Source organism: Tenrec ecaudatus, chromosome X, assembly GCF_050624435.1.
Source record: "Tenrec ecaudatus isolate mTenEca1 chromosome X, mTenEca1.hap1, whole genome shotgun sequence".
Classification (NCBI taxonomy): Eukaryota; Metazoa; Chordata; class Mammalia; order Afrosoricida; family Tenrecidae; genus Tenrec; species Tenrec ecaudatus.
The window spans coordinates 109,824,445-109,837,362 of NC_134548.1; the positions used below are offsets into that span (position 1 = coordinate 109,824,445).

Sequence of the window (12,918 nt, forward strand, 5' to 3'; positions counted from 1 at the left end):
CGATTTCCGTACCAAGGGGAAGTGCAGCACCTCGCTGATCTCGAATTGAAATTGTGCGTTGCTCACGTGACTGAGATCTCACATGACGTAGGAGCTCACGTGAACAATCGCTTACGTGAGCAGAAGTAGTTCTGGTCGTCGTCTATCATCTCGCTATAGCCATTTGAGGAAGAAGGAGGAAAATTACCCGATATCTAAGAGGTTGGTGTGTGGGTGGGATCTGGGGACCCAGGGGTGGTGATGATGGAGACCAAAGCGGGGTTCGGAGGCCGCCTCCGCCTTTTTAATTCGCTTCCTCCCCCTCCCCCTTCCCGCCTTCACCCCCCCCCTCCCATCTCAGTGCCGGGAAGCCGCCTTTGCTGCGCCTGGTGGGGAAATGGTGGACGTTCGTGACTGTATGTGTTTTTGAATATCTATCTGGCTGCGCGGGTATCGGGGGACCCTACGAGGAGCCGTAGGTGAAACGTGTTTGAAAACTACGGCCTTGCGTTAGAAAAAACAGAGATCGAGTGGGCTGAGCGCTGGTCCACTCAATTTAAGCACTCAATCCTCACCGTCTAATTGTCTGGTTTTCGGGGGAGGCACGAAGTGAATTGTATCTGTAGAGTTCATTCTAAGGAGATACTGCGTGCCTGATGGATAGAGGCGCCCACTAAGTGTTTTTGCTGAATTGAATATTTAAATAGCATTTCTTTTCTTTTTTTTTTTTTGCTTATAACAAAATTTGTTCATTCCCGAAACATGTGAAAAATAATCATATACTACAAGATTAAAAAAATTCTAGATGTAACTGCACAAGTTTCTTTGGGGAAGAAAAATACTCCACGTGTGACAATTTTTATGAAGTGTGTGTAACTCACATGAGGTTTCAAAAAGTTTTTGCAAAAATTCCATTGTCTTTTGATTCAATTTTTCCACGAACCTTTTGGAACCCCCTTATACATGGTTTTCGGTTGGCATCCTGGTTCCCGCTTCGGGTACGGATGTCTTGTTAGGCTGCTCCAGAGATGCAGTAATATAGCAGAGCCCTTCTGCCACTGCAGAGAGACTCGGACGACTCCGGAGTGTTTCCGGGACCTTAAATGGGACGGGTCGTCTCATGGATGAACTCTTCCTTCGAGTCGATTTCAACTCTTAGCAATCCTATTATATAGGGTTTCTGAGATGGCAATTCTTTGATTTGGGTGAAGATGGCCTCATCTTCTAGCAGAGTGGGTTTGAACTGCCCACCTTGTAGTGTGCGGTTCATTGCCTAACCACGTGGCAGGCAAACAAAAACCAAAACCCAGTACCTAAATCTGCCACTTTGAGGTATGGTTTTTAGAAAGACTTCTCACGGTAGATGGGCAGTATGCTGGGCACATAATAGACAATTAGTGCACATTTGTTGAATTTAATCCTCGATATAGTTTTATTGCAGTTATTACACTTTGTACTTACTTCCCAAGAAGCCCAGTGATCCCAGGCCACATACAAACTAGAAAATTTCATACATTCTGTCACACCACATGCCAGAAAAGCAAACCTTTTGTTTCTCTCGTGTTTTTTTTTGCTGGCAAAAAAGCCCTAATTCTCTATAGAAAATTAAGAAAGAGTACCCTCCCCACAAAACAGAAAAATCCACAAAACTACAACACAAGGCATTTATTAACTATTAACATTTGACCAATTCCCTATGTATGTTTTTATAACTTTTTATTCCAATTGTAAACCGTAATTTTAAAGATTTAAAATAATGTAGACAGATGTAAGGTAGAAGGTGGCGAGTTGTCTTTCAGTCCTCCTTCCCTCCTGTTTTTTTTCCCTTTTTTTTCCCTCCTGTTCTTAAAAACAAGCTTGTATTCTATGCTTCAGGCTCTTTTTTTATGCCTTTATACATAGGCAGGCCTGCACACTTTAGTTTTCATGCAAGTAGAATCGTACTGTGCATAGTTTTCTTTCTCTTGACATGTGGATATCTTTCTAGTTCCACGCAGATGTATCTTTTAATTTTTCTTTTTAAAAATTTTAATAAACCATTTCATTGGGGGCTCTTACAGCACTTAGAACGATCAATTGTATGAAGCACATTTGTACATCTGTTGCCATCATTTCCAAAACACTTTCTTTCTACATGAGCCCTTGGTATCAGCTCTTTTATCCCCCTCCCTCCCCCTAAATCTTCTTTTTAAAGCCACTGTGTGACATTCCATTTGAAGAGTAAAACAATTTATTCATCCGTTCCCCCTCCCCCCACGAAGGAGTGTTTGTTTAGGATTCCAATTTTCTGTCTTTGCTAGCTGCTGTAGTGAACATTTGTTGACTAGATTCCTCGGAATAGAACCACGGGGTCAGAGTATTTGATTCTGTGTTTTTGATTTTGCATAGTTGAGATTATGAAGTAGCTATCATCTTGGCCCACTTATGACTAAAGTATAAACAACTCCTGTGTTATTTGGATTTTTTGAGTTACTATCATTTAGTAACTCTGACTCTGTTAAAAGTCCATGAAATTGTATCTGCATTTCAGATCATCTCGGTAGGGTACATAACTTCGAGAAGTGGATTTACTGTGCCCAAGATAATACATATTTTACCAAATTGCTTTCCAGAAATAGTTATCGATTTGGACTCCAGTTGTGAATCCTGCTGGTTTATTCTCATTGCTTCTCTCTCTCTCTCTCTCTCTCTCTTAAAACTATCTTGGTGGGTGAAAATGATGATTAATTCTGGTTTTAACGTATTTCTGATGAGCAATGAGGTTTGAGCATTTCTTCTGATGCCTATTAGCCATTTATATTTCCCAGACTCCTCCTGTCCTTTCATGCCCCAGGCCCCTATCTAATCAGTCAAGTCTGGGAGATTCCATTTCTTTGAGATGCTTATTAGATGCGATCTTTCCTTTCCCCGTTCCTGTGTTGCCTTAGGTGAAACCTGTTAACATCTCCAGATTCAAACTGCTCTGGCTAGTTTCATCCCAACCCCCTGCTGTTTGAGTGCCATACTGTTGCCAGGGTGATCTGTCTGAAAGGGTTCTGTTCTGATGACGTCACTCCCATTTAAATCCTTTAAAAGGCCTTTAGCATTTGTATATCCAATAAGGCCTTCCGGAGCTGGTTTTTACCTTGTCAGCCTTATAGCGGGCCTTGCCCCCTACCTATTCTGTTGCTCTGTCGTATTTTAAAAATCTGTTTATGTATCCTTGAACTGATTATTCTCTTCATTTTAACCGGTCTGTCCCTGACCGATACAATTGACCCTCCTTGAGACCCCCATTACTCCTTGGACAGAGTTCTGTCCGGGCAGGCATAATGCCTTTTCACATCCGAGTCTTCAGGGAAGCCAAGGCAGAGCCTGTCGGACCGTAAGCCTGGGGCTCTTTGATACTTGTGTACTGGAGCCAAATGCTCAATCTGGCAATGGAAAAATGTTCCTAAAATGGAAGGCTGGATTTCCTCAAAACATTTCTTTCACGTTTTTATCTTTGGCCTTAATATTGCTCTGAGTTTCTGATTCAGATGAGTGTAATATAATAACGTTGTTTACATGCTACCCGTAGATTTGCTGCAGAACCGTCATCCTCTGACTTTTGCCTCTGCTCCTTTTTAAGTCTCCCTTTTCGTATGATGATAATACATGTTCTGTGCAGAAAACTGAACGTACAGAACTGAAGGGGAGGGAGGAGAAAAGGTGGGGTGGGGACCCTTGGAACAACACACGAAAAAGAAGCCTACTGTCCAGAATTAACCACCGTTAATGGTGCTGTCCTGGAGGTACACTGGGTTAAACAGCGGGCTGCTAGCCAAAAGATACGTGGTTTGAACCTGCCACCAGCTCTGTGGACGGAAGATGAGGCAGTCTGCTTCCATAAAGCTTTATAGCTTTGAAACCGTGTGGAGGCAGTTGTACTATATGCCATAGGGTCACTGTGAGCAGCATGGGTTTGCTGTAGTATTTTGGAAACAGCAGCCATTCAGTAAATGACTGCTGAGCGAGTGAATGGGTTTGAAAATTTGCTGCAGTCGTTTTGCTTTTATAAATGTTTTGCCAAAAGCTATCAGTGTACTGACATTTTGTTATAATAGATGGCTTTGGGTATGTACTGTATTGTGGGCCTTTTTTCCATGACAGTAGCCTTCTAAATTTTTTTTTCCAGCTACATCGAGATTGCACTGAGCCTCGCTTGCCACCGAGATCCCACAGTCACCATGATGCTGAGCACAGAAGGCAGGGAGGGGTTCGTGGTGAAGGTCAGGGGCCTGCCCTGGTCCTGCTCAGCCGATGAGGTGATGCGCTTCTTCTCAGATTGCAAAATTCAAAATGGCACATCGGGGATTCGGTTCATCTACACCAGAGAAGGCCGACCGAGTGGCGAAGCATTTGTCGAACTTGAGTCAGAAGACGAAGTGAAACTGGCTTTGAAGAAGGACAGAGAAACCATGGGACACAGATACGTGGAAGTATTCAAGTCCAACAGTGTTGAGATGGATTGGGTGTTGAAGCATACTGGGCCGAATAGCCCTGATACCGCCAACGATGGCTTCGTCCGGCTTAGAGGACTCCCATTTGGCTGTAGCAAGGAAGAAATTGTTCAGTTCTTTTCAGGGTTGGAAATCGTGCCAAATGGGATGACACTGCCAGTGGACTTTCAGGGGCGGAGCACAGGGGAGGCCTTTGTGCAGTTTGCTTCGCAGGAGATAGCTGAGAAGGCCCTAAAGAAACACAAGGAAAGAATAGGGCACAGGTACATTGAAATCTTCAAGAGTAGCCGAGCTGAAGTCCGAACCCACTATGATCCTCCTCGCAAGCTCATGGCCATGCAGCGGCCAGGTCCCTACGATAGGCCAGGGGCCGGCAGAGGGTACAATAGCATTGGCAGAGGAGCCGGCTTTGAAAGGATGAGGCGGGGTGCCTATGGCGGGGGCTATGGCGGCTATGATGACTATGGCGGCTATACTGATGGCTATGGCTTTGGGTCGGATAGATTTGGAAGAGACCTCAATTACTGCTTTTCAGGCATGTCTGATCATAGATACGGGGATGGCGGGTCCAGTTTCCAGAGTACCACAGGGCACTGTGTCCACATGCGGGGGTTGCCCTACCGAGCCACTGAGAATGATATTTATAATTTCTTCTCTCCTCTGAATCCCATGAGAGTGCACATTGAGATCGGGCCTGATGGTCGGGTTACTGGGGAGGCAGATGTTGAGTTTGCAACTCATGAAGATGCTGTGGCAGCTATGGCAAAAGACAAAGCCAACATGCAACACAGATATGTGGAGCTTTTCTTGAATTCTACTGCGGGAACCAGCGGTGGGGCTTATGATCACAGCTATGTAGAGCTCTTTTTAAATTCTACTGCGGGGGCAAGTGGCGGTGCTTATGGGAGCCAAATGATGGGAGGCATGGGTCTGTCCAACCAGTCTAGCTATGGGGGTCCTGCTAGCCAGCAGTTGAGTGGCGGGTATGGAGGCGGCTACGGTGGCCAGAGCAGTATGAGCGGCTATGACCAAGTTCTGCAGGAAAACTCCAGTGACTATCAGTCCAACCTTGCTTAAGCAGAGAAGGCATATTCAACACCTATTCACGGAGGTAAAAAGCTGTGCGTGTATGAGAATTGATTAGAATGGGAGGTGGGATGCCTAGCACATCCAGGATGGTTGGTTAATGGGAAATATTACTGATCACACGTGGTCAGCCTCTTTTTTTTTCTTTTTCTCCTTCCTTTTGTAAGAAAATAAAATAAAAAATTAAGGTTAACAGGTTTTTGTTTTTTTTTTTTTTGGCCGCATCCCAGGCTTGCGGTTCATGCTTACTGTGAGTGGAAGTGGGGATTGTTTTCAAACTTCAAGCTCGGTCATTTGGAGCGCCGAAGCATTCTCATCTAGGATGTCATAACAAAAGTTCAGTATTGACCATAACTGGTAAAACAATTTTCAGCTTTCCTAAAGTTAGTTATGTTGTAGGAGTGTATCTAAGCAGTAAGCGTATTTAGGTTAAAGCAGTTTCACTTATGTTAAATGTTGCTCTTATACCACAATACATTGAAGATGAAAAAGAAAAACAACACAAAAAACTTTGGATGCATGTTGACAAAACATGCCTTTCTGTATAATTCAAATATAGGAGCTGTGTCTACGATTCAAAGTGAAAACATTTGGCATGTTTGTTAATTCTAGCTTTTTGGTTTATCCTGTAAGGCACGTGAGTGTACACTTTTACTTTGTTCTTTTTCAAGATTTGGGACAATTTCGAGATGTACTACCAATACTTTAGGAGTTTGGTCTTGTTGTTTGTATGAAAATCTGAAACTTTGATTTAAATCTTTTCCCTGTATTGTGATTTCCATTTAGATGTATTGTACTAAGTGAAACTTGTTAAATAAATCTTCCTTTTAAAAACTGGAAAAGTGATCTTTGATTGTCTGGTGATTATTATGGTCTGCCAGATGGACACAGTGTGATAGGCTTCACAGGTCCCTGCTATTGAACTTTAAATAGTTGGAAGGGTTTTTTGGTTTGTTTTTAAGCAATACAGGAGCTTCTTGACAAAGTGTATCTTTGCACCTATCGTATTTTAAGATCTATTGTGGGGGGAGGGGATCTGTTAGAGTTGCTGAGTCAAAGACAGACACATTTCCAAAGCTTTTGTCTTGTACCTATTGCCAGAAAGATTATGGAATTTGGGGTATTTTCCTCACCTGGAGTGGTTTTATTTTTTCCCCCGATCGTTTAGTTGCCTTAGCCATACATGTTCCTCTCTTATTTTTGTCGAGTTGTGAGTTGAAAAACATCATGCCAACCGCTCTTTGCCTTTGATGAATACAGAGGTTGAGGTGGACCATTGTTCTTTTTGTTTCTAAACTGAGCACCACATCTGCAGGACTGTTGGAGCTGCTCCTGCGCCTCTAGTTTATCAACACTGTGTTCACCAAATTCTGAAGAAGTGAAAGCAGTTCTTTACCTTTCAGATGATCACAACCTGTAGACGTCAGACACCAATAGCTGAGAAAGGGAGAGGGCCTGTGTTAGAGATATCATCCCATCACGTCCATAAATCCACTAGGAGAGTATACAAACACCCGCTCAGGCCCTGTGGGCCATCTGCAGCTCGCTCTCAACCCGAGCAGCTCAAACTTTAGTGGGCAGTAAGGTCACCTGCAGGGCTTGCGCAGATGTTGATTGCTCGGCTCCATTCATATGGTTTCTGGCTCGAGTTCTGGACCGGGACCTGAGATTTTGCAGATGCTGATAGGAGCCCTGGCAGTGCAGTGGTTACATGTTGGGCTACTAAGCTCAAGGCCTCCAGTTTGAAGCCGCCAGCTGCTCCACAGGAGAAGATACGGGGCATTCTGCTCCCCTGAAAAAGTTCCTGTCTCAAACAGCAGAAGTTCACCTCTGTTCTACAAGGTCACCATGGGTCAGAATCAGGTTTTTTGGTGTTTCTTGCTTTGGGCTAGGATCACAGCTATGCTATAGCTAATGGCCTTTATAAACCTGCCCTTTCCCTCAAGCTATTAAGGAGCATTCTTCTGGAACCCTGCCTGCCTGCCTTTGGTCTCTGAGCAAGTAGTTTTAACCATTTGATTAAAATACAAATGATATCTATCTGTACATATCCTTTCACTTCCCCGACTCAACTCCTGCTGTATCATCAGCTTATATCACTTTCCTTCAGGATCATGGAAACTTATCAATTCCACCACTCAGTGATCTGGTCTGGATGTCCTTGAGCCAGCAGTGCCAGCGAAAGCAAAATTGCTACACACCTCATTAATCTCCTGACCGGTCTAGAACTGGACTTATTTTGGGATAATTTCGGTCTTGAGACCTGGGGGGATGCCCCATCAGGACCCAGATATCAAATTAGTATTCTCTCAGCCCTGTCATCCAGGGGAACTTCATTGAGAAAGATTTCTAGGAAATCAGTTTAACTGAAATTGGAGTGGGTGGTGATCTAAGATGCTTGCTTGGATGGCTCGTGTTTTATAACGTAGATGTCAGGAGGCCGAGAAAATCATTTTGACTCCATTCCCTACTAAGCCAGGCATTATTACCTTGCCCTCCTAAACCACTCAAGGAGCCTTCCAGGATTCACTAGGAGGTGTGTAGCTTAACCCTGGCTGCTCAATTTGTAGAATGCTATCTAGGTATTTGCCCAGATCTCCAGTTAGCCACTAGATGTCATCAAATTCCAGGAAAGGATAGACTAAGGCCCAAGAGCCACTTTGTTGAAGAAAGTTTCGAGGGGTTTAAGGAAGTATTCAGGAGCCCTAGTAAATTATGCTTTGGGCTGCTAATGACAAGGTCAGCAGTTCCAAACCACCTGCCACACCTTGGAAGAAAGACAAGGCTTTTTACTCCCATAAAGAGTTACAACTCTGGAAACTCACAAGGGCAGTTCTTCCCTGTCCTAAAGACTGTTCCATTCTGTCCCAATAGGCAGGGCCTAGAGGTAGTCCTACTGTGTCCTTTAAGAATTGACTCAATGCAAGGGCGTTTGTTTGGTTTGGGTTGGAGCGAGATAGTCAAGAGATCCTGGAAGTCAGGGGACAGACTTGACTAGAGATCAAAAGCATAGGGCAGGGCAGCAGCACAGACCTTTTTGTGCATTCATCCGTGGATTCTCTCTCTTGCTAATCTAACTTCACACTCGAACCATCAGGGGGGCCTTTCAGTTTAGATTGTGCACACGAACTACCTGGGCACAATGTTCGCAGCCACAAGAATATTGCCCTGATGGTGTCTCCACTGATGCCCAGATTCTACCCACCCAGTCAGACACCCTTGGGTGCGGCTCAACCATCTGTGTGCTAACAGGCCCTTCGGGTGACTGGCTCAAGTTTGAGAAACACTGGTTTAGGAGTGGATTCCTTGAGGCAACCATTTATCTGTTCAAGCCCTCATCCACTTATCCAGTGATAAGGGACAGACCTGAAGGGGGACACAGAAAGCCCTGTCTGTAAACCATGCATACCTTTCTGTCTCCCCTTCCTCTGCTCTCTCAAACAAATTGACGAAGATGTACATTGAAAAATCATCAACAAATCAGAGGGTCTTTGCTCCGGGGAGAACTCCTAGTGCTGTCAACAAAAATGAAGATTTCTCCAAGATGGGCCCCGAGGGCTCTGGCTGGAATTCCATTTGTTGGGCTTGGTACTAACTGAAATATTTATGAGAACCATTATCTGTTCTCAAGCTGATTAAAATCCCGTGTCCTGAAGGCAAACCAGCCTTGTCCTCTAAGTCCCCCCTGGGATGGGCGCCGCTCCCACCTGGGAGGTGAGTGGTGAGATGGTGCCTGGTGGCCTGGTGGTCTAAGCTCTGCGGCGGTGCGTAGCATGCATGGACAGACACTCCACAAACACCTCCCTCCGGACATCGGTTAGGCTTCTGAAAGGAGGGATGCATTCTGAGAGTGAAATCTAAGAATCACCAACATTGATTCAGTAATTGGTTTCAGAATGATTTGCCTAGTCCAGGGGTCTCAAGTAAAATTGAGGAAAAAGTTACAGGCTAATATTCAGATAATGGTGCATTCATTTGTCTATAAAAATACATTTATGGCTCTTGAATACTTTGTAAATTGTGAGGCACAGGATTGGCCCTTCTTTCTCAACCATTTGCTGACTCCATGTCTACCTGCTCCAATACTTTGTCTGGAGCCCCTCAATGGTGCAAAAGCTAAGGTGCTCAGCTGCTAATAGATGATTTGTAGATTCAAGCCCACCCACAGGTGCCTGGGAAGAAAGGCCTGGCGATCTCCTCTGGCTAAGTCAGCCACGAGAACCCTATAGGACATATTTCTACTCTGGCCCTCACAGGGCCACCCGAGTGGGGAAGTCGGCTGCCAGAATTCTAATGCTTTGTCTGACCACGTGCTAGATTAACACAGCAACAAGCTCATTTCCTCCCGATGTCCTTTTTCCTGTTCCTCCGCCCGCTTCCTGCTTTGCCCAGGCTTGTTTTTTCACTCAAGGGAAGGAGGGTAGCCCTGTGGAGTGAGAGTCTCGCTCCTTTTCTCCCTCCTCTTTCCCTCCCTTTTTGCTATCTCTATCTCTATCTCTTCCCCTCCACCCCCCCCCCCCGTTCTTTTCTCTCCCTCAACCCCTCCGCTGGCCGCCCCACCGGTGGGGGAGGGGGAGCAAGAAGTGGGTGGGGCCTCAGGAGGGCAGAGAAAGATTGAGACAATCCTTTCCCCTTTCTCCCCTGTGGCGTTCCTGAGATCTTCACAATGCCCCCTCCCTCCCCCGCCCCCCTCCCGTTCCCGCCTTTCCCTCCATCCCAGGGGCGATTTCGTTTCAGGAAAATGGATGTGGACGAGGCTGCTGGGAAAATGGCGGCCGTGGCCCAGCGGGCGCGCTGGGGCTCCAGTGGGCGGGAGTGGTCGGCGCCCACAATGGCGGGCGGTGGTGCGGGGAGGGCGCGGAGAAGGGTGGGTCGGACGACAGCGCAGCTCTGAGAAGGGAGCCAGCCACCACGAAGTGATCGCCACCACGGGACCACGATCTGAACCAGCCCGCCAAGGGCCCACGACCACCATCCCAGGGCCCACTCACTCCTTTCTGCCCCAGCAATCCCCGCCAGGGGGAGGCACAAGGCTGAACCCCGCGGGGGCGGGACCCCTGGGGAGTCCAGCTTCCGGCCCAGATCCGCCTTGTAAACTGCCGCGGGGAGGGCCTGTGGGCGGGAACCCTTTGTGCCTGGGACTAGCTAGCTGCCACTCAAACGGAGGAGGAATCCTGGGAAATGAGCCCTGGCCGTCTTAGCTGCCTCTCCTTATAGTGACCCCATGTGTTGCAGAGTAGAACTGCTCCAGAGTTTGCCAGCTCTTTCTTCCACGGAGCCACTGGCGGCTTCCAAGGAGCAACATTTACTTTGGCAGTTGGGTAAACTATTTGTGCCACCCAGGCTCCAAGATGAGTTGAGGGAAGTGGCTTTTTCTTGTGACAGCCTCTTGCCTGAACCATGGTAGACGTTAATTTTGCCTGGCATGTTGCTTTAACTTTTATGGTTCAGCCATCTTCTGATCCAGGGCCTACCATTATGGACTGGCTCATGACAAACAGCTCGCCAACTGTCATAACACCACACTGGAGCTTGGTAAAAGTGCTGAAAACATGGCGGCTCTAATGATTATTTCTCAGTTCATAATGGTTTGCGTTTGGAACCTCCTCCCCCCACTCCTCAGCTTACAGACTTCTGTTCAGTCTTTTGGAGCAAATGAAAAAGTAGAACTGCAATTAATACATGAGGGCTCTTAAATTGGTGCCTTGGTTTTGTGACCTTCAAAATTGCCTGTGCTGTAAGAGATGAGGGGAGGAGCACAGGACAGGAAGGGACTTCTTGAAGTGAGAAAAATGCCTTAAAATTCTATGGTTGCAGCTTTGCGCAGTGGCAATATCGTAGCCAGTGAGGTTTATCCGAGGCGTGATTATTGCTAATTGAAAACTTTTCCCAATACCCCGCCATGGCCACTTGAAATATAGTCGGCATTGGCAATTTTTGAAAGTCTCCACGGAGAAAGAGAAAAAAAAAATTCTATGGTTGCACAGCTTTGTAAAGTTACGAAGATCATTGAATTGTACACTTCGAAGGAGTGGGTTTTGTGCTACATAAATTACACCTTGAAGCATTGGTAATTCTGTGGTAGAAACCTCTCCGTCCATGTGGGGGACTCTAGCTTGATTCTGGCTAGTGCACCGCAAAGGCAGTCACCACTATTTGTCAGTTGCCATGCTGAACAGGTTTCAATGGACCTTCTCAACGGACATGAACAAGGAAGAAAGGCCTGGCAATTTATTTCCAAAAATCAATCAATGAAACTGTTATGGTTCATCATAATGTCTGATCCTGTTGTGCTTGGGGTTGCCATAAGCCAGGGGGCCAACTCCATGGCAGCTAATAATAATTTATACCTCAGCAAAGATCTTAACAATACTTCTTATCCCATTGAGCTGATTCTGACTCATAATAACCCTATAGGGCAGGATAGAACTGCCCCTGTGGATTTCTGAGACTGGAACTCTTTACAGGAGTGCCTCATCTTTTTCCCCCCTGCAAAGCATCTGGTATTTTGGAGCTGCCAACCTCGTTCTTAGCAGCTCCACATGTAACCACTAGACTATGCGTCCTCAAACTGCGGCCCGTGGGCCACCTGCAGCCCGCTGAGGACATTTATCTAGCCCACCGGGTGTTTTTGCCCCGCTTTGTTTTTTTACTTCAAAATGAGATATGTGCAGTGTACATAGGAATTTGTTCATAGTTTTTTTTTAAACTATAGTCTGGCCCTCCAACGGGTCTGAGGGACAGTGAACTGGCCCCCTGTTTAAAGAGTCTGAGGACTCCTGCACTAGACCATTAGGGCTCCTCTTTAACAAGACCTATGGATTATTAGGGAGCTCTGGTAGTTTAGTGGTTATGCAATGGAATGCTAATTTCAAGGTCAGCAGTTCAAAACCACCAGGCACTCTGAGAGAAAGACAGGATTTTGTACTCCCATAGAGAGTTACAGTCTTGGAAAACCACAGGGGCAGTTCTAACCTGTCTTATAGGTTGGGTATGAGTTGGCCTTGACTTGATGGCAGAGAGCTGGAGTAATAAGAGCCGTGGTGGTGTAGTGGATTACACGTTGAGATGCTAGTTTGAAACCTGCTGCTCCATGGGAGAAAGAGGAGGCTTTCTATTCCCTTAGAGCAGTGGTTCTCAGCCTGGGGGTCGAATGACCTTTTCACAGGGGTCGCCCGATTCATAACAGCAAAATTACAGTGATGAAGTAGCAGCAAAAATAATTTTATGGGTGGGGGGGTCACCACACTCTGAGGAACTGTGTTAAAGGGTCGTGGCATTAGGAAGGTTGAAAACCACTGGCTTAGAGAGTTGCAGTCTCAGAAACCTACAGGGGTGGTTCCACCTCTTTTATGAGGTGGATGAGTCGGAA

At 46.0% G+C, this 12,918-nt stretch overlaps 1 protein-coding gene and 1 non-coding gene across 2 annotated transcripts; both read left to right on the top strand.

Annotated features, from left to right (window-relative positions):
- The first annotated feature begins 45 nt into the window (after window positions 1-45).
- Window positions 46-6,380, top strand: HNRNPH2 (heterogeneous nuclear ribonucleoprotein H2). Its single transcript, XM_075539542.1, has 2 exons — window positions 46-201; window positions 4,136-6,380. The coding sequence occupies exon 2, from the start codon at window positions 4,188-4,190 to the stop codon at window positions 5,535-5,537; it is 1,350 nt and encodes a 449-aa protein (XP_075395657.1). The 5' UTR covers window positions 46-201; window positions 4,136-4,187; the 3' UTR covers window positions 5,538-6,380.
- Window positions 6,381-11,361: 4,981 nt separating this feature from the next.
- LOC142435172 (U4 spliceosomal RNA) lies at window positions 11,362-11,502 on the top strand. Its single transcript, XR_012781285.1, has one exon. It is a non-coding gene; the product is annotated as a U4 spliceosomal RNA (small nuclear RNA).
- Window positions 11,503-12,918: the final 1,416 nt, after the last annotated feature.

Coding starts and splice junctions, on each gene's coding strand:
- HNRNPH2 (XM_075539542.1), top strand. CDS start 4,188: ATGATGCTGAGCACAGAAGGCAGGGAGGGGTTCGTGGTGAAGGTCAGG.